This window comes from Rhinoraja longicauda, chromosome 3, assembly GCF_053455715.1.
Source record: "Rhinoraja longicauda isolate Sanriku21f chromosome 3, sRhiLon1.1, whole genome shotgun sequence".
Lineage (NCBI taxonomy): Eukaryota > Metazoa > Chordata > Chondrichthyes > Rajiformes > Arhynchobatidae > Rhinoraja > Rhinoraja longicauda.
The window spans coordinates 70,985,395-71,008,820 of NC_135955.1; the positions used below are offsets into that span (position 1 = coordinate 70,985,395).

A 23,426-nucleotide genomic window follows, 5' to 3' on the forward strand; every position below is an offset into this window, starting at 1 on the left:
CTATATTGCTCAGCAAGCAAATTCTATGTTACATTTTCTAAGCAGCTGCCCTAGTTTTGCACCATTTTCTCCCGAACATTCCAAGCTTTTTTATCTTTGACAGAAACATTTTTGTTGATATTTTCCCTGCAACTCTCAACACTGACTAGTTCTGCACGTGTTAAATGCATTTTTCAAAAAAATGCTCTCCAGCAGTTACTTTGTCAAGATTCCAAAAGCTAGACTATTTATAGATTGGAAAGAAATTTAATTTTAGCAGCACAATTCTACCCAAGAATAATACACGGCAGAGCAAGCAGAAGACCTAAAAATTTGGGTGACTGGAGGGGGTTGGAAAAATAAAAGGTTCCATAATTTAATCTCAGGAATAATTCAGTTGCAACATGTCCAATAATGGATACTATGGTAGACACAAAATGCTGGAGTAACTCAGCGGGATAGGCAGCATCTTTGGAGAGAAGGAATGGGTGACGTTTCAGGTTGACATCCTTCTTCAGATTTCAGACTGAAGAAGGGTCTCGACCCGAAATGTCACCCATTCCTTCTCTCCAGAAATGCTGCCTGTCCCGCTGAGTTACTCCAGCATTTTGTGTCTACCTTCGATTTAAACCAGCATCTGCAGTTCTTTCCTACACACAATGGATACTCTATGGTAGTCTTCTACTTTGTTTTACTCTCTGGGCCAAATGATACATTTTTACCTAGTAGTTTTGGAATAAGTAATCTTAAAAATTAAAATATCTTGTATCGAGGAGTGCCAATACTTTTTGTCTTGTTCAGTAATGGTGACTGATAAGGGAAGGTGTTGTGCACTTTCCTTAACTTTGAATCAAGTTACTAGTCTTCAAGTAAATACAAGGAAAAAATACCTCAATCTTTCTTTGCCCATCAAATTCAAGGCATAGAACGATTCAATTATTTCTTCCTGGCATTGTAACCATAAGTCAAACTTACATTTGCAACTGCAGCTTATGGATGCCTCTAATTTATAATTGAGGAATATAAACAGGTGCATGATCAAGAATAATTTACCATTTGCACTAATGCCACCACAGTCTTATTATTGATTAATGCAATATGATGTCAAATTTAATGCAGTCAGTTAATGTGATATTTATTTTGAGAGTTGCAATCTTCTTTGCACTTTTCAAATATCAAGCTCTCTTGACTTTCAAAATTAAATGACATTAAATCACACGCATTTACTTGGCATCCTCTGGAAATAATCTATATTTGACGTATGTGCAACCGTTTTCAAACCAATGACAATTACTTGCACTACCCTGTGCCTTAGCTTGACATATACATTTATAATTCCAAAAAAATAATTGTACTTTACAGTTCAAATTCAAAGTTTTTTTCACTTTCAAAACATCATAAAAGGATCAAAACAAAAATGGATTTTCAGCACATTTTCAAGTTTTAATTTAAGATACCTTTTGAAAGGGCTTCTCTATATTTTTCCTTTGCAGCCATGGCTTCTTTTGCCAAGTGTCTGTAGGTAGACTTCAACTTTTCTATTTCAGTCTTTGTCACCTAAATATAAAATGTTAAAATGAAGAGTTGCATGATTTATACGCAATATTCTTAATGTTGAGATGACGATAAATGCTTCCATGAAGTCAAACTGTTAATATTCACAGAAACAGTAAAAAAAAGAAAGCGGTATCTATCTTTTCTATGAATGAGATGAGAATTTACCCTCCGGCTGGTCAGCAAATTTGAGAGCAATGATCAACTCCACACTGAATGCCAAATTCACAGTACAGAAATGCTCCAAAAACGCCGCAAATATGTCAAGAACACTAGGTTTTATACTCAAGTTAAAAAGCTTTCATGAACAATAAAATGTATGGATATAGACAACTAAATTAGTTCTGTCTGACTGATATTGGTGTTTACCTGACAATGTAAAAGATTGTCAAGCTGCATCTTTTATACACCAAAATGTTCAATGTTACCCAATTACTGTTTGCAAGGAAGCATTAACAAAGGGAAGAATATCAATGATTAAATAGGGCGGCACGATGGCGCAGCGGTAGAGTTGCTGCCTTACAGCGAATGCAGCGTCGGAGACTCTGGTTCCATCCTGACTATGGGCGCCGTCTGTACGGAGTTTGTACGTTCTCCCCGTGACCTACATGGGTTTTTTCCGAGATCTTCGGTTTCCTCACACACTCCAAAGACATACAGGTTTGTAGGTTAATTGACTGGGTAAATGTAAAAATTGTCCCTAGTGTGTGTAGGATAATGTTAATGTGCGGGGATCGCTGGGCGGTGCGGACTCGGTGGGCCGAAGGGCCTGTTTCCGCGCTGTATCTCTAAATCTAAATCTAAATTTATACTTTTATTAAAACTTATGCCATCATTTGGATTTCCAATTAACTGTTTTGCCCCCAAATTTCTTACTAGCTTGATGTTTGGCTCTGTGAAGTCGTACGACTTGCCAAAATTAATTTGACTGGCTGATTTTGCATGACAATCATTCTCTCTCTCTCTCTCTCTCTCTCTCTATATATATATATATATTAGGTTGACATGAAACAAAATAAACCTGTTATAGACATTGCCAAACAAAGATTTGCTGCTTACTCCCCTGCGCTGCCCTAGCAGCTGCGGCTCACTTGCAGTCCGTCTGTCTTTTGTGTATTATGTTGTTTTTTTGTCTTGATTGTAGTGTTTAGATGTGATGTCGTTTTTTGTGGTTGTGTACTATGTAGGGGGGGGGGGGGGAAGGGGACTGTAAAATTGTCTCTTCTGAACGGAGACGTGACTTTTATCTGGGTCGTGTCTCCTTTCCCGCTGCGACCTACCATCGGCCAAACACCTGGAGCTGGCGGCCTCCAGCTGGGACCACCTGGGCTCTGGTTCGCAGAGCCCGCGGACCGGACTTACCATATGCGGAGCTGACTGCCTTCGGAGGCTGTGGTGGCACTGCGGGAGCGGCTGCGACTCGCCTTCGGAAGCTCCGGAGACTTCGGCCGTGGGCCGCGTGGACGTCGGAAGCTCGCAGCCCCCTGGGTGGGGGCCGACATCAGGAGCTCCGGCAGCGGCAGCGTCTTCGCCCGCACCGAATCGCGGGGCTTAGGTCGGCCCGCCGCGGACCTTTCAACGTCCGGGGCGGCCAGAAATAGGCCTGGGATTTTTCTCTGCCCGGCGGGGGCTTCAATGTCGGGAGCCCCGACCGCCCCGACGTACGGCGGCAGCGTCTTCGCCTGCCCCGGATTGCGGGGCTTGGGTCGGCCCGCTGAGGACCTTTCACCGTCCGGCGCGGCCTGCAACATGGCAACTTCAACAGCCTGACCGCGAGAGAAGACGCCAGGGGAAGAGAAAATACATTCTGGCCTTCCCTCACAGTGATGAGGTGACTGGAGGAGACTCACTGTGATGCATGTTTCTTTTTGTTTTGTTTTGTGTTGGTTGTGATTGTGTGTGAAATTGTTTATTTTTATTGCTCTATTGCTGGACTGTGGATGGGTGACCTATTATTTCACTACACATCTTGTATGTGTATGTGACAAATAAACTTGACTTGACTTGATCACACAGAAACATTTAATTTTACAACAACTGAAATGTTGTTTTGTACATTGTCTGCAAAGTACCATTGTTCATCTGCAAGCAAACTCAATATTCAACAATTGAATTAATTGGGAAGAACATGAAACCACATCCTTCCTAAGTAACTCATGTATAACTACAAGTTTCAAAGGCGTAGGTCTCAGATCACTGAGTTTATAGTTAAGTGACCATGAATTAGGAAATGTAGTGTAAATCAAAGACAAAGTTGAGAAGCCATAGGCATGTTTGTGAAAGGGAAATGGAAAGAAAGATACTGCTGTTTGATCTGCTGATAAGTTTAAAATCAAAACTGTGAGTGGCTATCAAGATCAACCAGCTTTGTATGATTTGGATCAGGAGGACAGAACTGCTGCCAAAATAGTAACATTAGGTGAGGATACAGGAACCAAGATTCAGGATCCAAACTGGGCACTACATGGCCTGGACCCCAGTTATGCAAAAAAAGCAATTTGGCTGAGTGCGGCATTTGTCATATTTCCACGTTTGATAACGACACAAAACAAGTTGAGATTGCAAGTACGAGAAGGACAAAAAGAGGTTCGAAGATGATACTGACACTGGGAGTAGGCAAATACATGGTAGGTGAAACAAAATGTGTGAAACTATGAGGTCATCCACTTCAGCATAATTTTAAAATCATAATATATGACGGTGAAATTTTGACATTTAAATAGACACGGTAATTTTGTACATATTATCAAAGATCAACATGCAAGAGCAGCAAACAATTCGGAATGGAAACGATATGTTTGCTTTTTTTGCAAGAGCATTTAAGTGCAAGAGTAATGCTGTCTTACCGCAAAGCTATAGGGTCTCCAGGGCCTTGTCTACTAATGCTGCCCAAAATCACTCAACAGCACAGCACAATAGAAGGCCAACTCTCAATTAGTAGTAAGTGCACCTACTTGGAACTTACAATTGGTATGTAATAAAATGAATGCAAAGACCAGAGTCTGAAGAAGGGTCTCGACACGAAACATTACCCATTCCTTCTCTCCAGAGATGCTGCCTGACCCGCTGAGTTACTCCAGCATTTTGTGATACCAAAGACCAAATATATACTCAAGAACAAACTCTTGCCTGCACTTTATAATCACCTTGCACATTTCAGCTTCCAGGTGTTGTTGCATACTCTGATAATTTTTTTTCACTTGCTGCTTATCTTTGATCATCATGGTTAGCCTGTACAAAGGTCCCACATTTAGGTCTTCTGCATGTGCCTTCATTATTCTGCTCAATTGTTCTGTTTGATGTACCACACAGGCCCAAGACTGTAAAGAAATAAAAATGTGACAGTCTCAGAAGAAATGGCAGATGAGTGACAACTCATAGAGATATTAATTAAAAATCACTGATGGATTTGGGGAGGATAGGGTTGTGGGTTAACAATCAATTTACCTTTGAGACATTACTAACAAAATCCACTGGCGAGGATGCTTCATGCTTTTCCACTTGCTGACAAATGTTCTGTAATAAGGATGCATACTCTTTGTCACTTTTAACTCTTAGAGACATTAACTTTTTTAGCGTCTCCATTAATTTAAGCTCTGATTCCTGCAGTTTTAGCAAAGCTTCAGGAGAATCCTGAAGGTCACTTCCAAACCCCATGTTGAATAAGGCACGATGATATCCAATGTTTAATGTGACGTCAGCATCCACTGATCAAAGCATGTTCCCTGTCCTGAATAGCAAGAGAAAGAGTAAAGGTTATTATTGTTGCTCTGTAAAAAGCACAGGTGTTTGCTTACATTGAACAGATGAATTTAAGCTACAAGACTTTACCAAAATATGTTTGAATTTTGGACAATTAACAGTTATTATGAGACAGAAGGCCATTTTATCTAATAGGTCCAGGCTAGCTCCCAGCAGAGCAACTATATCTATCCCATTCTCGCTCTACTTATTTCCCCACTAACTCCTGCACCTCACATTATTCTGACATGCCCATCAACACCTCTTTGATTATTTTTGATACTTACCTATTAACAGCAATGAATTAAACAAACAGCATATCTTTGGAATTATGGAGGAAAGTGGTCACCCACTGGAAACCCACACATTTTGATAATGTCCAGATGCCATGAATGCAGCAATTTAGGTCAGAACTGAACTCTACTCACTGAAGCTATAAGGCAGCAGCACCAACATTGCACTACCATGCCTCGCCTTTTTGTTTTGAAAAACATTCTTCATTACTTTAAACTTCCTTTCACCTTTTCTCTTGTACTTTAAGGTGTCTCAATATGTAACTGAATTTCATGTTCATAAGTGATAGGAGCAGAATAAGGCCATTCGGCCCATCAAGTCTACTACACCATTCAATCAAGGCTGATCTAACTTTCCCGTTCAACACCATTCTCCTGCCTTCTCCCCATAATCCCCGACACCCGTATTAATTAATAATGAATTTGTACAGGAAAATTATGAATATAATAGACTTATTTGAACATATTTATATTTATCTTCTTTACCTCATCGTACAGGTTTACTATAAACAATGAAATTGTTTATGTCTTCATATTTTCTACATTTTTTAAATGTAATTTATAATGCTGCGTAAAATAACGTGTTATTGCAAGACATCCTTTCAGCAATCTATAAAGAATGACCGACAAATGTTAATTTATTGAAGCCCATGTTTTAGGCTAACCAGCTGACCATGTTTTGGAATTATTACATTGATTTTTGTCTGCAGAAACAAAGTGTAACCTGCATAACAAAATGCTTTAGAATTAATTGTGGTTTGGCTATTGTTTTTTAAAAATGAAATTCTATTTATATTTCAGTTTGGAGCAGCCATTGTTCAATATTACTTAATGTCCACTTCACTTCTTTCTTCTCTGAAGGCCATTCCATGCAAAATTGCTTGTAAACAGAATGTCCATTATAGGAAGGATGTGGAGGGTTTGGATAGGGTGCAGAAGAGGTTTACCAGAATTATACCTGCATTAGGGGGTATTAACTACAGGGAGACGTTGGACAGACTTGGATTGTTTTCTCTAGAACGTCATAGGTTGCAGGCAGATGTGATAGAAGTATGTAAGATTATGAAATGCATAGTTAGTGTCGACAGTTGAAACATTTTCCCCAGGTTGGAAGAATCAAAAACTAGATGACATAGCTTTAAGGTGGGAGGGGCACAGTTTAAAGGAGATGTGCAGGGTTTGCTTATTCTTTTAAAAAAGGGTGGCAAATATCTGGAACGTGCTGCCAAGGGTGGTGGTGGATGCAGTTATGTTAGTGGCATTGAAGAAACTTGGAGAGGCATATGGATATGGAGCGAATGGAGAGATATAGATTATGAACAGGCAGATCTGAGTCGGTCTTGGCATCACGTTCGGGACAAACATTGTGCCCCGAAGAACATGTTGATATGCAATACTATTCCATGTTTAAGATGGTAACTAAGGCAGCGAAATTCTGGTTCAGAGTTAAAAGATAATCAAGTTGTAAAATGAGAATGGCGACCAGGAAAAAAAATGGCTTCAATTTACAACTGGAGAGGTGGGAGTTGTGGGATGTTGGTTAACAAAAATTACTGGAAAAATGAAATATTTGCAAAAATCGAAGGAAACAAGTCAGGCCCTGGATGTTCCGATTGGCAAAACATCAAAATTATCATCAGGAAATTGTTTTACCCATGTTTCTCAGTGTACTGTGGAACAAAATCCTAAAAACAAGTTGTTTGTTTATTCCATTGGTAACACATCAATGTTATTTTTCTAAAGATGGATCCCAACCCAAAAGGCTGTCTGTCCGTTTGCTTCCATAGGTGCGACCTGACCTGCATAGTTTCTCTGGCAGTTGTTCATGATTCCAGCATCTGCTGTCCAGTGTCTCTATTTTTCCTTCTAATCTTTTGTTAATGTGCTGTGGAGTTCATAAATTATAGGAGCAGAATTAGGCCGTTTAGGCCATCAAATCTTCTCTGCCATTCAATAATGGCTAATCTATCTTTCCCTCCCAACCCCATTTTCTGTCTTTCCCCCATAATCCCTGACACCCTTGCTAATCAAGAATCTGTCAATCCCCGCCTTAAAAAATATCCATTGACTTGGCCTCAACAGCGTTCTGTGGCAATGAATTCCACGGATTCACCACCCTCTGACTAAAGAAATTTCTCCTCATCTCCCTTCTAGAGGTATGTCCTTTTATTCTGAGGCTGTGGCCTCCGGTCCAAGACTCTCCCATTTGTCTAAACATCCTCTCCACAACCACACTATCCAGGCCTTTCATTATTAGGTATGTTTCAATGAGAACCCCTCTCATCCTTCTAAACTCTACTGAGTAGAGACCCAATGCCATCAAATGCTGCTTATCTGTTAACCCAATTCCTGGGATTTTCGGAAACATAGAAAAATAGGGCATTCGGCCCTTCGAGCCAGCAATGCCATTCAATATGATCATGGCTGATCATCCAAAATCAGTACCCCGTTCTGGCTTTTTTCCCCCATATCCCTTGATTCCCTTAGCCCCAAGAGCTAATCTAACTCTCTCTTGAAAACATCCAGTGAATTGGCCTCCACTGCCTTTCTGTGGCTGAGAATTCCACAGATTCACAACCCTCTGTGTGAAAAGGTTTTTCCTCATCTCAGTCCAAAATGGTCTACCCCTTATTCTTAAACTGTGACCCCTGGTTCTGGAATCCCCCAACATCGGGAACATTTTTCCTGCATCTACCCTGTCCAATCCTCTAAGAATTTTATATGTTTCTATAAGATCCCCTCTCATCCTTCTAAATTCCAGCGAATACAAGCCCAGTCGACCCATTTTCATCATATGTCAGTCCCGCCATCCCGGGAATTAACCTGGTGAACCTACGCTGCACTCACTCAATAGCAATAATGTCCATCCTCAAATTGGGAGACCAAAATTGCACACAATACTTCAGGTGCGGTCTCATCAGGGCCCTGTAAAACTGCAGTAGGACCTCCTGGGTCCTAAACTTAAAACCTCTTGCAATGAAGGCCAATATGCTATTAGCTTTCTTCACTGCCTGCTGTACCTGCATGCTTATTTTCAGTGACTGATGCACAAGTACACCCAGGTCTTGTTGCAGCTCCCCTTTTACAAATCTGACACCATTCACATTATAATCTGCCTTCCTGTTCTTGCCACCAAAGTGGATAACCTCACAATTATCCACATTTTACTGCATCTGCCATGTATCTGCCCACTCACCCAACCTGTCCAAGTCACCCTAGCCTCATAACATCCTCATCGCAGCTCACACTGCCACCCAGCTTTGTGTAATTCGCAAACTTAGAGATATTATATTTAATTCCCTAGTCTAAATCGTTAATATATATTGTAAACAACTGGGGTCCCAGCAGCGAGCCTTGCGGCACCCCACTAGTCACTGCCTGCCATTCTGAAAAGGACCCGTTAATTCCTACTCTTTGCTTCCTGTCTGCCAACCAGTTCTCTATCCTTGTCAATACCGTACCCCCAATATCATGTGCTCTAATTTTGCACACTGATCTCTTGTGTGGGACTTTGTCAAAGGCTTTTTGAAAGTCCAGATACACCACATCCACTGGTTCTCCCTTATCTATTCTACTTGTTACATCCTCAAAAAATTCCAAAGATTAGTCAAGCATGATTTCCCCTTCACAAATCCATGCTGATTTTGACCGATCCCGTCACTGCTTTCCAAATGCGCTACAATAACATTTTAAATAATTGACTCTAGCATCTTCCCCTCTTCTTATTCCTTTCTTAAAAAGTGGGGTTACATTGGCTACCCTCCAGTTCACGGGAACTTATCCAGAATCGAGAACATTGGAAAATGATCACCAATGCATCCACGATTCCTAGGGCCACCTCCTTGTGTACCCTGTACTCTGGGATGCAAACCATCAGGCCCTGGGGATTTATTTGCCTTCAGTCCCAACAATTACCTAATACCATTTTCTGACGAATGTGGAATTAGTCCCTTCAGTTCCTTCCACTAGATCCTTGGTCCCTAGTATTTCCAGGAGATTGTTTGTGTCTTCCTTAGTGAAGACAGAACCAAAGTATTTATTTAACTGTTCTGCCATTTCCTTGTTTTGCATTATAAATTCACCCATCTCTGACTGTAAGGGGCTTACATTCGTCTTCGCTAATCTTTTCCTTTTTACGTACCTAAAGAAACTTTTACAGTCAGTTTTTATATTCCCCGCAAGCTTTCTTTCATGCTCCTTTTCCCCTCTTAATTAACCCCTTTGTCCTCCTCTGTTGATTTCTAAATTTCTCCCACTCCTCTGATTTGCCGCTTCTTCTGGCCAATTTATATGCCTCTTCCTTGGATTTAACACTATCCTTAATTTCCCTCGTCAGCCATGGTTTTATTTTTTCGCCAGACAGGGATGAACAATTTCTGGAGTTCATCCACACAGTCTTTAAATCTTTGCCATTGCATCTCCACTGTCAACCCTTTAAGTATAATTTGTCAGTCTATCCTAGCCAATTCCCGTCTCATACCTTCAAAGTCTCCTTTCTTTAAGTTCAGGACCCTATCTCTGAATTAACCATGTCACTCTCCATCCTAATGCAGAATTCCACCATATTATGGTCACTGTTGCCCAAGGGGCTTTGCACAACAATATCGCTAACTAATCCTTCCTCATTACACAACACCCAGTCTAGGATCTGTTCCTCCACATATTGGTTTAAAAACCCATCCCGTATATATTCCAGGAAATCCTCCTCCTCAAGACTGTTACCAATTTGGTTGGCCCAATCTATATGTAGATTAAAGTAATCAATGATAACGTCTGCACCTTTGCTACACACATCCCTAATTTCCTGGTTGATGCTATCTCCAACCTCCCGACTGCTGCTTGGTGGTCTGTATACAACTCCAACAAGCATTTTCTGCCCTTGGCTATTTCGCAGTTCTACCCATACTGATTCTACAGCATCCAAGCTAATGTCTCTCCTTGCTATTGCATTAATCTCCTCTTTAACCAGCAATGCCACCCCACCTCCTCCTTTTTGTCTATCTTTCCTGAATATCGAATACCCTGGAGCCATGTCACCTTGGAGCCATGTCTCCGTAATTCCAACTAAATCATATCACTTAACTATTAACTGCGCATTCAATTCATCCACCTTATTTCGAATGCTCCTCGCATTAAGGTACAAAACTTACAGATTTGTTTTTCTTATTGCCCTTCCACCTTTTGCTTCTGTCCTCCTTTTATGGCCCTCTGTCTCCTTGCATTGGGTCCCATCCCCCTGCCCAGTTAGTTTAAACGTGACCTTTCTTACACTCTCCCATTAGCTGCATGGATACGCTTCCACGTTGTTGACTCCAACCCCCCCTCCCCCTCCCCCCCCCGTGCAGCACTAGCAAACCTGCCTGGCAGAATGTCGGTCCCCTTCCAACCTCCTCTGGACCCGTTCCAACGCCAGTACATTCTTCCTCAGATATGGGGCCCACAATACTCCAAATGCGGTCTAACCAGTGCCTTTTTAAGCCTCAGCATTACATTACTGGGATGTAAAAGAGACATAAAATGTGTCTATTGATTATCTAATAGTAAATGTTTATATATTAAAATAAAATAAGCTTATTAATCTTCAAGAAATAGTAGTAGCCCTGAGGATTGGGAACATTTTAGCACCCAGCAGAGGAAAACCAATAAATTTATTGTGAAAGGCAAGACAGCTAGACAGGCATCAAACAAAAAGATACTGTTGTTGCTGACTAGTGAGAGCAAATGCGGGCTCTTTGGAGACAAAAACTGGAGAACTTACCACGGGGATTAAGGAAATGACAGAGTAATTAGACAATTACTTGCAGTCTCTTGTGTCTCTAGAGAGACAATTACTCTGCATCTTTCTTCATAAAACCTGCAGGACATATAGACCCTCTATCATGAATATTAAGTCAATTCCAGGGTTAACCACATCCTCAATAAGTCAATCCGGGAGGAGGGGGGAGGGAGGGAGAGGGGAGGGAGGGAGAGGGGCGGGAGGGAGGGAGGGAGGGAGAGGGGAGGGAGGAAGGGGATGGGGGAGAGAGTCTGGGGGATGGGGAGGGGGAGGTGAGAGAGGGGGAGGGATGGGAGAGAGGGGTGAAGGGGAGGAGGGGATGCTGCACCAATGCAGGAGAGATTTGGACCCAACGGTCTATCCGAGGTCAGTGCCTTCTCCCTGTCCATTCTCGCCCAAAGCCCCGGGAGATGCTCCCCGCCCGGCAATTGGTCCATGTCGTCGCCACCATTCCCCGCCACAGATTGAAGCCGAGCTGCAGGAGATGCTTTGGCTCCATGAAGGAGAGGCCCGCAGGAGAAACGGGGCCGAGGTCAGTGCCTTTTCCCTGTCCCCCCTTGCCCGCACATGGCCGCGGGCACTCCCCGCCCGGCAACGGCTCCACGATTGGGCTGAGGGGGGAGGGGAGTGGTGGAGGGGGAGGAGGGTAGGGGAGGGGGGAGAGTGGATGGCGGGGATGGGAAATGGGGGGGCGAGGGGGAGGGATGGGGGAAGGGATGAAGGGGATGGGGAGGGGTGAGGGGTGAAGGGGAGGAGGGGGTGCTGCACCAATGTAGGAGAGGTTTGGACCCAACGGGTCCACTTGGTCCAGTATGACAATAAAACACTCTTGCATTTCCAGATCTGCTAGTGTTCTTGAATGAAAAATTATTTCTATGAATGGTACAAACAACTTTTAGATAAAAAATAAACTAACCAACTCAAAGAAACAAATAAATATCACTGTGTATTTCAAAAACCCATCAAACCGAATTCAGTACAGCATCTGATGCCTTTACATCAGTTTTCCCTTATTCTTGCCAATATTGCATTATCCACAGAAGCACTCATCTCCATTACCCAAAAATTAATAGAATGTACTGGTGCTCTATTGACTGCTACTTTTAATGAACAGTGCTGTTTAATAATATTTAAAGTTGATTTGACATTTTTTAATGGTTTGTTGTTTAAATGGGAAGACTCTGATAGTGCTGCTTGCGTTTCAGATTTTGTTTTCACAGAGGAAACCATCAGTTGCACCAATCGTCAGCATCATCATTTGAATGTAGACTACACTTAAAAGTTGAATTTAATGAAGTTTATACTTACCCCAATCACACAAGTTAACATTTGCCGAATTGTTCCCTCTACCGTTTCTTGTAACATGTCCATTCTGCACAAGTGCATTCTGCCCCAGAAGTGGTTCGGATGCACCAGCAATAATACAGACATGTTAACGCTGATCTATTAATCCACATGTTATCATTACCATCATATGCAAAACAGACTTGTCAGCTTTCTCAGTTATCTGTCTCAAAAAAATCACATTTTAGTAAATTCAACTCTTCAGCATGCTTAACATTGGTGCAACTGATGATTTCCTCTGTGAAAACAGTCTAAACCACAAGCAACATCAAACAGATTATGCCCTATCTACTTTAGAAACATAGAAAATAGGTGCAGGAGTAGGCCATTTGCATCCACACCTTAAGACTATGCTCCCTAGTCCTCCAATGCACTGACAAGAAAAGCACTGACTTCAAGCTCTCCTAGAAATTAATTTTTCAATGCGATTTCCTCTCATTCTTCTAAATGGCACAGCAATTAGATCCATTCTTTGAATTCCACAACCCAATCATCTTCAGCTGTTGGGTCAACTGCAATGATAAAGAGTGACAAGGAAGTGAAGTGATTGAAACAGGATGATGAACATTTTATATTGGAAGGAATTGTGGCCAAGGAGCCATCGACCAAGAGGACCTGAAACGATGAGATCAAGCAAAATTCAGTGGGTCAGGATTGAGTGAGCAGGATTGAATCGATTGAAAAATACAGAAAATTGAGCACTCTGGGCCAACAGTCAAAGATAGAGATAACAAAGGTGTTCAACAGGAGATTATAAGTAGACACAAAAAGCTGGAGTAACTCAGCGGGACAGGCAGCATCTCTGGAGAGAAGGAATGGGTGACGTTTCGGGTCGAGACCCTTCTACAGACTGAATGTCACAGGAAAGGGAAATGTGAGATATAGGCGATGATGTACAGAGATAAAAAACAATGAATGAAAGATATGCAAAAATGTAACGATGATAAAGGAAACAGGTCATTGTTAGCTGTTTGTTGGGTGAAAACGAGAAACTGGTGCGACTTGGGCGGGAGAGGGATAGTGAGAGAGGGAATTCCAGGGTTACTTGAAGTTAGAGAAATCAATATTCATGTAAGCTGCCAAAAGCAAAATATGAGACCCTGTTCCTCCAATTTGCATTTAGCCTCACTCTGACAATGGAGGGGACCAAGGTCAGAAAGGACAGTGTGGGAATGGGAATGAGAATTAAAGTGTTCAGCAACCGGGAGATCAGGTAGGTTCAGGCGGACTGAGCGAAGGTGTTCAGCGAAACGATTGCCCAGTCTACATTTGTTCTCACCGATGTACAAGAGTCCACATCTTGAACAACAGATACAGTCGGTAAGGTTGGAGGAAGTGGAAGTGAACCTCTACCTAACCTGAGAGGACCGTCGGGGTCCTTGGACAGAGTCAAGGGAGGAGGTATAGGGACAGTTGTTGCAGGGAAAGGTACCTGGGGGGGGGGGGGGGTGGTTTGGGTGGGAAGGGATGAGTTAACCAGGAAGCTGCAGAGGGAACGGTCTCTACGGAAGGCGGAAAGGAGTGGAGATGGGAAGATGTGATTAGTGTTGGGATCCCGTTGGAGGTGGCAAAAATGTTGGAGGATTATGTGTTGTATGTGACGGCTGATGGGGTGAAAGGTAAGAACAAGGGGAACTCTGTGTTTGTTGCGACTAGGGGGAGGGGGAACAAGCGCAAAGCTGTGGGGTTCTGAGTAGACATGAGTGAGGGGCTCATCTATGATGGGAGAGGGGAACCCCCGATCCCTAAAGAATGAGGACATCTCGGATGTCCTGGTATGGAACACCTCATCTTGGGCGCAGATGTGGCATAGACGGAGGATTTGGGATTAGGGGATCGAGTCTTTGCAGGAAGCAGGGTGGGAAGAAGTGTCGTCAAGTTGTGGGAGTGACTTACATTTATTGTCAGTATCAGTCTTTACAATGGTGTGAATATGGGACAGGATATTCAAGGTCCAACAACGGATGACAGAATAAGAAATGTTATGTTCTACACAAGAGGTGAAGAATGGACCTGAAGTAATACATACTTTTTGAAGAACACACTAAGAGTTTCCCACAAATCGAGATCCTGACTAAACCTCCAGGTTATTGAAAACATAGACTATTTCCAATCTTCTTTTCCTTTCTGGTTTTACCACCTCACCAAATCCAACATCCACCTGTTCACCATCCTTCCCCATGACCTCAATTGTTGTAACCAGACTTGCAGATCACCCTGAAAGTGTCATTCTCATCTACTCGCCTATAGTCAAATCTGCAGCAGGACTTCTCTCCATACCCACTGGCCCTTTACCACTGGAAACCTGCAAGGATCTAGCTTTAGGAGTATCTACATCCTGATCCAAATTTCCTTTGATACCATCATCCAAAGACAGAGCAAGCTTTTGACAACCACCGACTGTAATGTTTCCACCATCTACTTGGACTCCATCTCAGATGTTAAATGGCTCTGGAAATATCCAGAGACACAAGGAACTGCAGATGCTGGTTTATACACAAAAAAAGTGCTGGAGTAACTCAGCAGGCCAGGCAGCGTCTCCAGAGGACATTGATAGGTGACGTTTTTGGTCGGGACCCTTCAAATCTTGCATGAATTACCATTTAATTCTGTTAAAACACTGAGATGATCAAAGCCATCAGCTTTATGTTTCAATGAAATTCCAGTGTCACTGATTGTATCCCTATTCTTGAAACTAAGACACGATTTATGTCTCACATAGTTGGGAAATGTCAGTGTCCAATTTGATCAGTATATATGCTCTAGTCACCAGACTTGGCTGCAAAGTTCATGTCACCTGCATCAATATTTCCTTACTAATTTCTTTGCTTACCGACATTGGCTCTTTAACTAGATGTCTCCAATTCAAATTTCTGCTTCACTCATCACTACATCCTTCAGATCCAATGAAGAGAGTTCTCAAGCTGCCAAGAAGTGTGTCCTGTGTCTCTCACTAACTGCTACCTTTCCACTTCAGCAAAGAAAGTTTGGTTTGCATTATTAAATCCTGGAATATTTAAAAAAGTCAATGCAAAAGTGCATTTCAGAATACATCTTTAATTATTTAATGAGATCACGAATGATTTATAAAACCAAAGACAAAATACTGCCTGTAAGAGATCTGAAATTAAAAAAATTACAAATATACATTTCAGGTGATGAAAGGTCATCAAACTAAAAAACTGACTCTGAGAGTTTAAAAATTCTTTAGGAAACCATTTCACAGTACCAATCTGGAATGGTTCCTAAAAAACATACAATTACTATTTCGTAATCAATAATCTGAAATGCTTGGTAAAGTAGAAAACACAAAATATTTATTTCAAGAAATAAAATGGTCATGACGATAAGATTTTCAACAATGGCAGAGATTCATAGACCTATGCAGCATGGAAACAGCCCCTTTGGGCTACGCTGTCCTTGTTGACCAAGTTGGTAAACTGGGCTAGTCCCATTTGCCCATGTTTGGCCCATTGCCCTCCAAACCGTTCCTATCCATACACCTGTCCAAATGTCTTTTAAAAGTTGTAATCATATCCATTTCCTTAGCTTCTTCCGGCAGCGCATTCCAGATACAGACTGAATGCCAAGGTAAAATCCTGGTGAATCTCTTCTACACCTATTGCAACTTAATCACTTTCTTCCTATAGCTGGGTAACCAGGACTGCACACAGTACTTCAAGTGTAGTCTCACTAACAACTTATATAGCTGCATCACAATACCTTTCCCAATGAAGGCAAGTGAGTCAGTCTGAAGAAGGGTCTCGACCCGAAACGATTCCTTCTCTCCAGAGATGCTGCCTGTTCCGCTGAATGACTCCAGCTTTTTGTGTCTATCTTCAGTTTAAAGCAGCATCCGCAGTTCCTTCTTACACATTGCTTTCTTCGCTACGCTGTTCACGTGACTAGCTACACTCAGGAAATCACGCACTTGTACTATCAGATCTCTTTGTTCTGCAACACTCTACAGGGTAAATTCAATCAATGGAAATTACAAAGAATATTCAATGGTAGGCACAATAAGATTTGTGGAAGGGAATGCTAAGTCATTCAACACCAATGATTGTTGATCCTTAGTGACAGAGACAAGTAAATACCTGCAATTTTTAAAAATCTTTCTACATTGTCTTTCATCATCACTTTGAAATTTGTTAGTGCTACAGTGCACACCTACAAAATTATTGAATTCTTCACTTCAAGCTTTTTGTCTGAAACTTATTTCCTCTCCCCCAGTCGGGAGGGATAAGTATATTGTGATTTGCAATTTTCTCTAACGACCTTTCATCATAAAATTCAGCTCTCAGCATCGTGTGAGTCTATTCTTTCGATGCATTTCATTTATTCCACACATCTTTGAAATGCTTTGCTACTTTAAAAATAGTTACTCCAACTTCCTGTCATTATCGATCAACTTTAAATAATCCAAAAGAATGGAAAGATGGGAAGAACAATTTATGAAATTTGGAGATGGAATTTAATCCCCAAAAAGATGCACAAGATAAAATATATGCACTAAATGGTAGGGCACTGACAAATATTGAAGAACAGAGAGACCCAAGTCCATAGTTCCTGCAAAGTGTCAACACACGTCAACAGCGTTCCTAGCAAGACATACATTTATCTTGCCTTCATAGACTTTGACGTTTATTGCAACTTGACAAAACATTACTTGGGGTATTGTATCACTGTTTTGGTATTACAGTATTGTGCTGGAGTGAGTGCAATGGAGATTCACCAGGATCTTGTCTGGATTAGAGTAGGTCAATTATGGAGAGAGATTGGATAGCAGAAGGGGCCGAGAAGTGACCTGACAAGATTACCACAGGCATAGATACAGTAGTCAAAATATTTTTCTCATGGTCGGGATAACCAAAACAAGAGGACATAGGTTTAAGATGAGAGGAAGGAATTTTAAAGGGGATTGGAGGGGGAAAAAAATTTCAACGCACACACAGTGGCTGATATCTGGAACCCACTGCCAATAGAGGTAATGAAATTAGATATAGTTATAAAATTTAAGAGGCATTATGACAGACATTTAAATAGGCAAGTCTTGGAAGGATACAGACTTGATGCAAGCAAATGAATGAATGAATGAATGAATGAATAAGTTTATTGGCCAAGTATGCATAGGCAAGGAATGTGCCTTGGTGCTCCGCTCACAAATGACAACACAAACATACAGTTAAACAATTAAGAATAAATCATAAACACATCAAAACAATAATGATACAGCATTATGGTCTAAACATGTGGGTGAAAATAAACCAGAGCAAAAAAGAGACTACAGATGGGTGTAGTGTTGATGGGCATAAAGGTCGGCATAGATTTAGCAGGCTGAAGGGTCCACTATGCAACTCCATGTAAAGCTACATTTCAAAGTGGCAGAAATTGCAACAAATTCTTTAGATCCTACACAATTATTAGTTGAACTACAAGCTTAGTTTGTGAATTGGAATAGGGTACAAGGGTTAAAAAAAAATTGATATCAAAAAGCACTAGGTAACCAGCACAACCTGATGTGCACAATCAAAACAATCATGAGCATTGGAATATAAATGAGAATGTTGATAGTAGATAGCAAGTATAAAGTCTGTAATCTTAAAAATATGCACATTTGAAATTTATGTTCCTTTTCAAATTTTGCATATTACTTCTACTTTCAGCAATAGACAGTGATGCGAAAAGCGGGAATTAAAAGCATTTAAAGTCAGTTACAACAACATTCATTTGTAGTTATTTGAAAATAAAAATATGAAATGTGAAATATGAAAATAAAGTATTCCCAATCCATTGTTAACATACTCCACTCTGTTGCCAGCTGAGGCCAAGTCAATTTGACCTTCCAAAGTTTCCTTGGCAAAAACGAGATTTTTTTCAAAAAGCAGCAAAAATAGTTACCATATCATGTCAACAACATCGAAAAGACAAGCAGTTTTGATGATCTACCTGTGACATTATATTCGGATCAAGGCGAGGATTTGATAATCATCTTTTATTTTTAGCTTAACTACTTTGGCAAAACAAAAATAAGCAAGCAAATAATTTAAACAACTGTTAAGAACGTTTTATGCACAGCCAGGATGTTCTATAACAGTATTACTTAATTTTCAGCCCGCTCGCCAACTTGCTCAAATGCAGGATCGACTGGACGGATAACAACGTGAAGGGAAATGAACTGCAAATGAAGTCTGTTTCCCTGCACAGATGCTGCCTGGCCCGCTGAGTGACTCCAGCGCTTTGTTTTTCTTTTGCTCAAGATGCCAACATCTGGAGAATCCTCTCTGGGCACAGCCTACAAGGATTTACTCCTCACCGAAACTATTCCTCTAAAACAGGCATGAAGCTGGAGGTTATCATGGAATCGTTGCCGTGGAAAGCAACTGAAGTACTCCACAACGAGAGACGATATTTTCACGAACATTCATAGCCCTGAAACGTCAACTTTGCTTCTTTCCCCATAGCTTCTGCCCACACTGGACACTTCCTTCACATCCTGTTTTCATTTCGGATAATACAATGAGTGGATCGAGGAAAGGGGCAGGAGATATCAGCCAAACATCCCGCTGCACACAGGGCTGGAGAAGCGTCGGGGTGGTGGGGCTGGGGCTGCGGGGGCTCGGCTTCATCAGCCCCGGCCCGGGGGCCGGTGTTGGTTGAGGCTGGGTCGGTAGATTGGAGCTGGAGCTGCGGGGGCTCGGCTTCATCAGCCGGGCTGGGGGAGCCCCGGGGTAGTGGGCTGGATCGGTAGACTGGAGCTGAAGCTGGAGCTGCGGGGGCTTGGCTTCATCAGCCCCGGGGTGGTGGGCTGGGGCTGGGTCGGTAGACTGGGGCTGGGTCGGTAGACGGGAGCTGGAGCTACGGGGGCTCGGCTTCATCAGCCCCGGGGTGGTGGGCAGGGGCTGGGTCGGTAGACGGGAGCTGGAACTGGAGCTGCGGGGGCTCGGCTTCATTAGCCGGGCTCGCCCATGGCATCGCTCTCTGCACACAAAACCAAGACTCGCCTACCTCGTCAGCAACAAGAGAAATCGCCGGCCGGAGGAGTGAATAACCGCGGATGGGAGGCCGCGCCTGAAACATTGATCAATGTTCAAACCGATCGACTTTTTTTTAACTTTTAACCATCGCTCGTCGAGGTCAACGGTCCGCGGGCGGCGCGCAGGCGCAGTCCCCCACAGGGGCTGCCGGGAGACGAGGGCAGAGTTCCAGCGCGCTCGCCTCCCCAACTGCGCACGCGCTGGGTCGGCGCCCAACCACCACCGCGCATGCTCGGCGGGCTTCGGATGTCGTGTTTCCTCGAAGTATTCCCTCATCCAAGATGCCATTTCTCCCCCTTCATTGTCAGTAATCGCAACGTGCGCATTTTGTCAGGTGTGTTACTATTTAAGATATATCATGCCAAAAACAGCAGAGCAGCGCTTGCCGCTCCCAGCAACATTCGTTGAGGGCTTGGCTCACACAAGGAATTATAAGTCGAACATGCGCGTTAGGGAAAAATAAAAGTCTCACTGGAATTAAAACACGAGAAAGGGACCATTTAGCGTTCATCCAGAAGAAATATTCACTATTTGAATGAATACTTGGCAGAATAATGAAGTCATTAACTGCAGCAGACATGTCTGTAAAAGTGGTTCAAGAATCAAGGTCTCGGATTGATTTGAAGAGATTATGTCTGTTTATTGTATTTAGCTGTGCTGAGGATGATATTTTCAGGTGATGCAAAATATGTTGAATGTCTTTTATAAATTTTCCGATAATATATTGAAACGATTTCTCCAACCCTTGTACCCAATCAATTCTCAAACCCTTTGTGAGATTTGTAAGGTGGCGGTAGAATTGGTTTGGCATGAGATTTATGAGGAAGCCTCAATGAGACTGCGTAGCTTGAAAGTGAATCCAGAAAAGATAGAGGTCAGGATAAAACTTGTAATAGACAAAGGAAAAGGGGTTGGATATATAAGAGAAAGCTGTTATGTCCGTGATGAATAAGCGAGAGGATCATAAAAAATGTAATAAGAACAAGCAATAGTATACACAAATGGACAAATTGATAAACACAATTTAGATGATTACTGTTGAAGAAAGGTTGCTATCTTGCTAAAAGTTGCAGAAAACTGATGAGTGATATTGAAACAGTTAAAGAAGATTGGAATGTGGACATATCGTCTCCTGTGTTTCAGTCAATCTTCCAACAAAGTCTTTTTTCAACTAGTTATATTTATATTAATGAGCAAGGAGAGACTGTGACGTTCTTCACAACCTAAAGACAAAAAGGGCAGATGCACTTTATAATTAACAGTACCTTTCACCACAGCGAAGACACTTCAAACAATGCTAAGTTAGTCTGAAGAAGGTTCTCGACCCTAAACGTCACCCATTCCTTCTCTCCAGAGACGCTGCCTGTTCCGCTGAGTTACGCCAGCTTTTTGTGTCTATCTAATTTAGACTAAGATTTGTTCGACAGCGGACGACCACTAGGGTCGCATTACTCGCCCCGAGTTCGCATGTTTGTATGAATATAAAATAGGAACCATGTTTAACGAGGACACAAGAAACTTAGAAAGTTGAGCAAACGCAACTGTCCAATATCAGGAGTTCTGGCTGAGATATGCATCATCGTTAGAATCAAGTGTGGTGCTGGAAGAATGAAGGGTGGCTGATATTGTGCCTCTATTTAAAAACGGAACTATAGACTGGTGAGCCTAACATTTGCGGTATGCAAATTACTGGTGAGGAATCTGAGGGATATGATATACGTGAATTGGAAAGACAGGTGTTCATTAGGGATAAGTCAGCGTGGTTTTGTGCATGGGAGCTCGTGTGTCACGGATTTGATTGTGATATTTGAAGAGGAACTATGGTTAATGAGAGCAGGGCCCACACATAATCTATATGGATTTCAGGAAGGCTTTTGATCAGATTTCATATAGTAGGTTGTTATGGAAGATTACATCGTCTGGGATGCAGGAAGAGGATACAAAAAGAGGATAACTGGACACAGAATTTGATTAATGGTAGGAAGTGGAGGGTGATGCTGGAAGATTGGTTGACGTACTGGAGGCCAGTGACTAATCGTGTGCCTTGGGGATTGGTGTTAGGCCCATTGCTGTTCGTCATCTATATCAACGATTTGGATGAGAATGCACAAGGCATGATTAGTAAGTTTGCACATGACACTGAAATAGATGGTATTATAGACAGTGAAGATGGTTGTCATGAATTATGGCAGGATTTTAATCAGCTGGGCAAGTGGGCTGAGGAATGGCTCCTGGAGTTCTGATAAGTGTGAGGTGTTGCATTTTGAAAAGTCAAACCAGAGTAGGACCTCAACAGTGAGTTCTACCATACATAGATACAATCAGTTCAAACTCAAGTATAATTGATAGAGCAAAGGGGAAGGTGCAGAGTGCAGAATACAGTTCACAGCATTGCAGCGCATTGTAGCACACCAGTTTCTTAGATAGAAACATAGGTGCAGGAGTAGGCCATTCGGCCCTTCGATCCAGCACTGCCATTCAATATGATCATGGCTGATCATCTAAAATCAGCACTCCGTTCCTGCTTTTTAATATAATGTCCAATGTCCTCAATGGGTAGAGGTGAACAATTAGTACCGTAGCTTATAGAAGGTCCAGAAGTCTGATAACGGAGGGGAAGAAGCTGTTCTCCGAGCTTCTGTACCTTCTGCCAGACAGGAGCAAGGAGAAGGAGTGACTGGGGTGGGGCGGTTTCAGGGAGAGCCCACGAGCTGGTACCCCGTGCCGAACAGAGGACCTGGCAGATCGCAGCTTCAGAAGGAGCTCGTTGGATCAGACGGAACGCCAGCCTTGACGGTGGAGCTCGCTAAGCCGGCCCCTGCTCGTCCCACGAAGTCCAGACTGGTGACGATGGCAACGAGTGAGGAGCAGGGATGGTAGAAGAGGAGAAGGAACCACGCCCTTGTGATAAGGTGCAGGAGGCACCCACGGGAAACAAAAGTGGACATGCAAGAGGAAGGATGCGGCATCCAAGGAAGGAGATGACTGGAAGTTTGCAACAGCCTGGAATAGCTCATAAGAACTGGAGCCTAGACTTTGAAAATGGTGGCAAAACAACGCGCCTCTTTCATGCGGGCTCGTTAGACTATTTCTGTGCACTTGCTAATCGAGGATCGGGGGTATGGCAATACTCCACTGGACTCAGTCTGAAGAAGGGTTCTCGGCCCGAAAAGTCACCCATTCCTTCTCTCCTGAGATGCTGCTTGACGCGCTGAGTTACTCCAGCATTTTGTGTCTACATTCGATTTAAACCAGCATCTGCAGTTTTGTTTTCCTACTCCACTGGACTGTAAGAAAAATAATTTCACTGTGTTAGCACTCGCATATGTGACAATAAAACCACCATTGAACGTTTTCACTCAGAGGGTGATGGGTACATGGAATGAGTTGCCAGAGGAAATAGTTGAACCACATGCAATAACAACATTTGAAAGACATATGGACAGGTTCATAGATCGGAAATGGTTAGATGGTTTTCGGCCAAGTGCAGAAAATTGGATTTGCTTAGGTGAGGCATCTTGGTCGGCATAGACGTTGGTCTGAGTAGTATGATTCTATGATGAATTAAGATATCTTTTCCTCTCTATCACTTCTCATTTGCAATTGCAATATTTTGCAGTTCTGCGATAGAATTACAAATAAATTTAGACATTCCTTTCAATGTTAAGTATTGATTTCATCAGGATAGAAATAAATTATACC

General features: G+C 42.4%; 1 protein-coding gene across 3 annotated transcripts in view; it reads right to left on the reverse strand.

Annotated features, from left to right (window-relative positions):
* Positions 1-19,859, reverse strand: part of fer (fer (fps/fes related) tyrosine kinase) — a 119,141-nt gene extending 99,282 nt beyond the window's left edge. For all 3 annotated transcript variants that reach the window (XM_078396383.1, XM_078396382.1, XM_078396379.1), the window contains exons 1-4: positions 19,696-19,859; positions 4,981-5,263; positions 4,680-4,853; positions 1,437-1,536 (exon numbers count right to left, since the gene is read on the reverse strand). In XM_078396383.1, coding sequence (XP_078252509.1) covers positions 1,437-1,536; positions 4,680-4,853; positions 4,981-5,190 — 484 coding nt within the window. In that variant the 5' untranslated portion in view covers positions 5,191-5,263; positions 19,696-19,859. The remainder of the gene's footprint in view (positions 1-1,436; positions 1,537-4,679; positions 4,854-4,980; positions 5,264-19,695) is intronic.
* Positions 19,860-23,426: the final 3,567 nt, after the last annotated feature.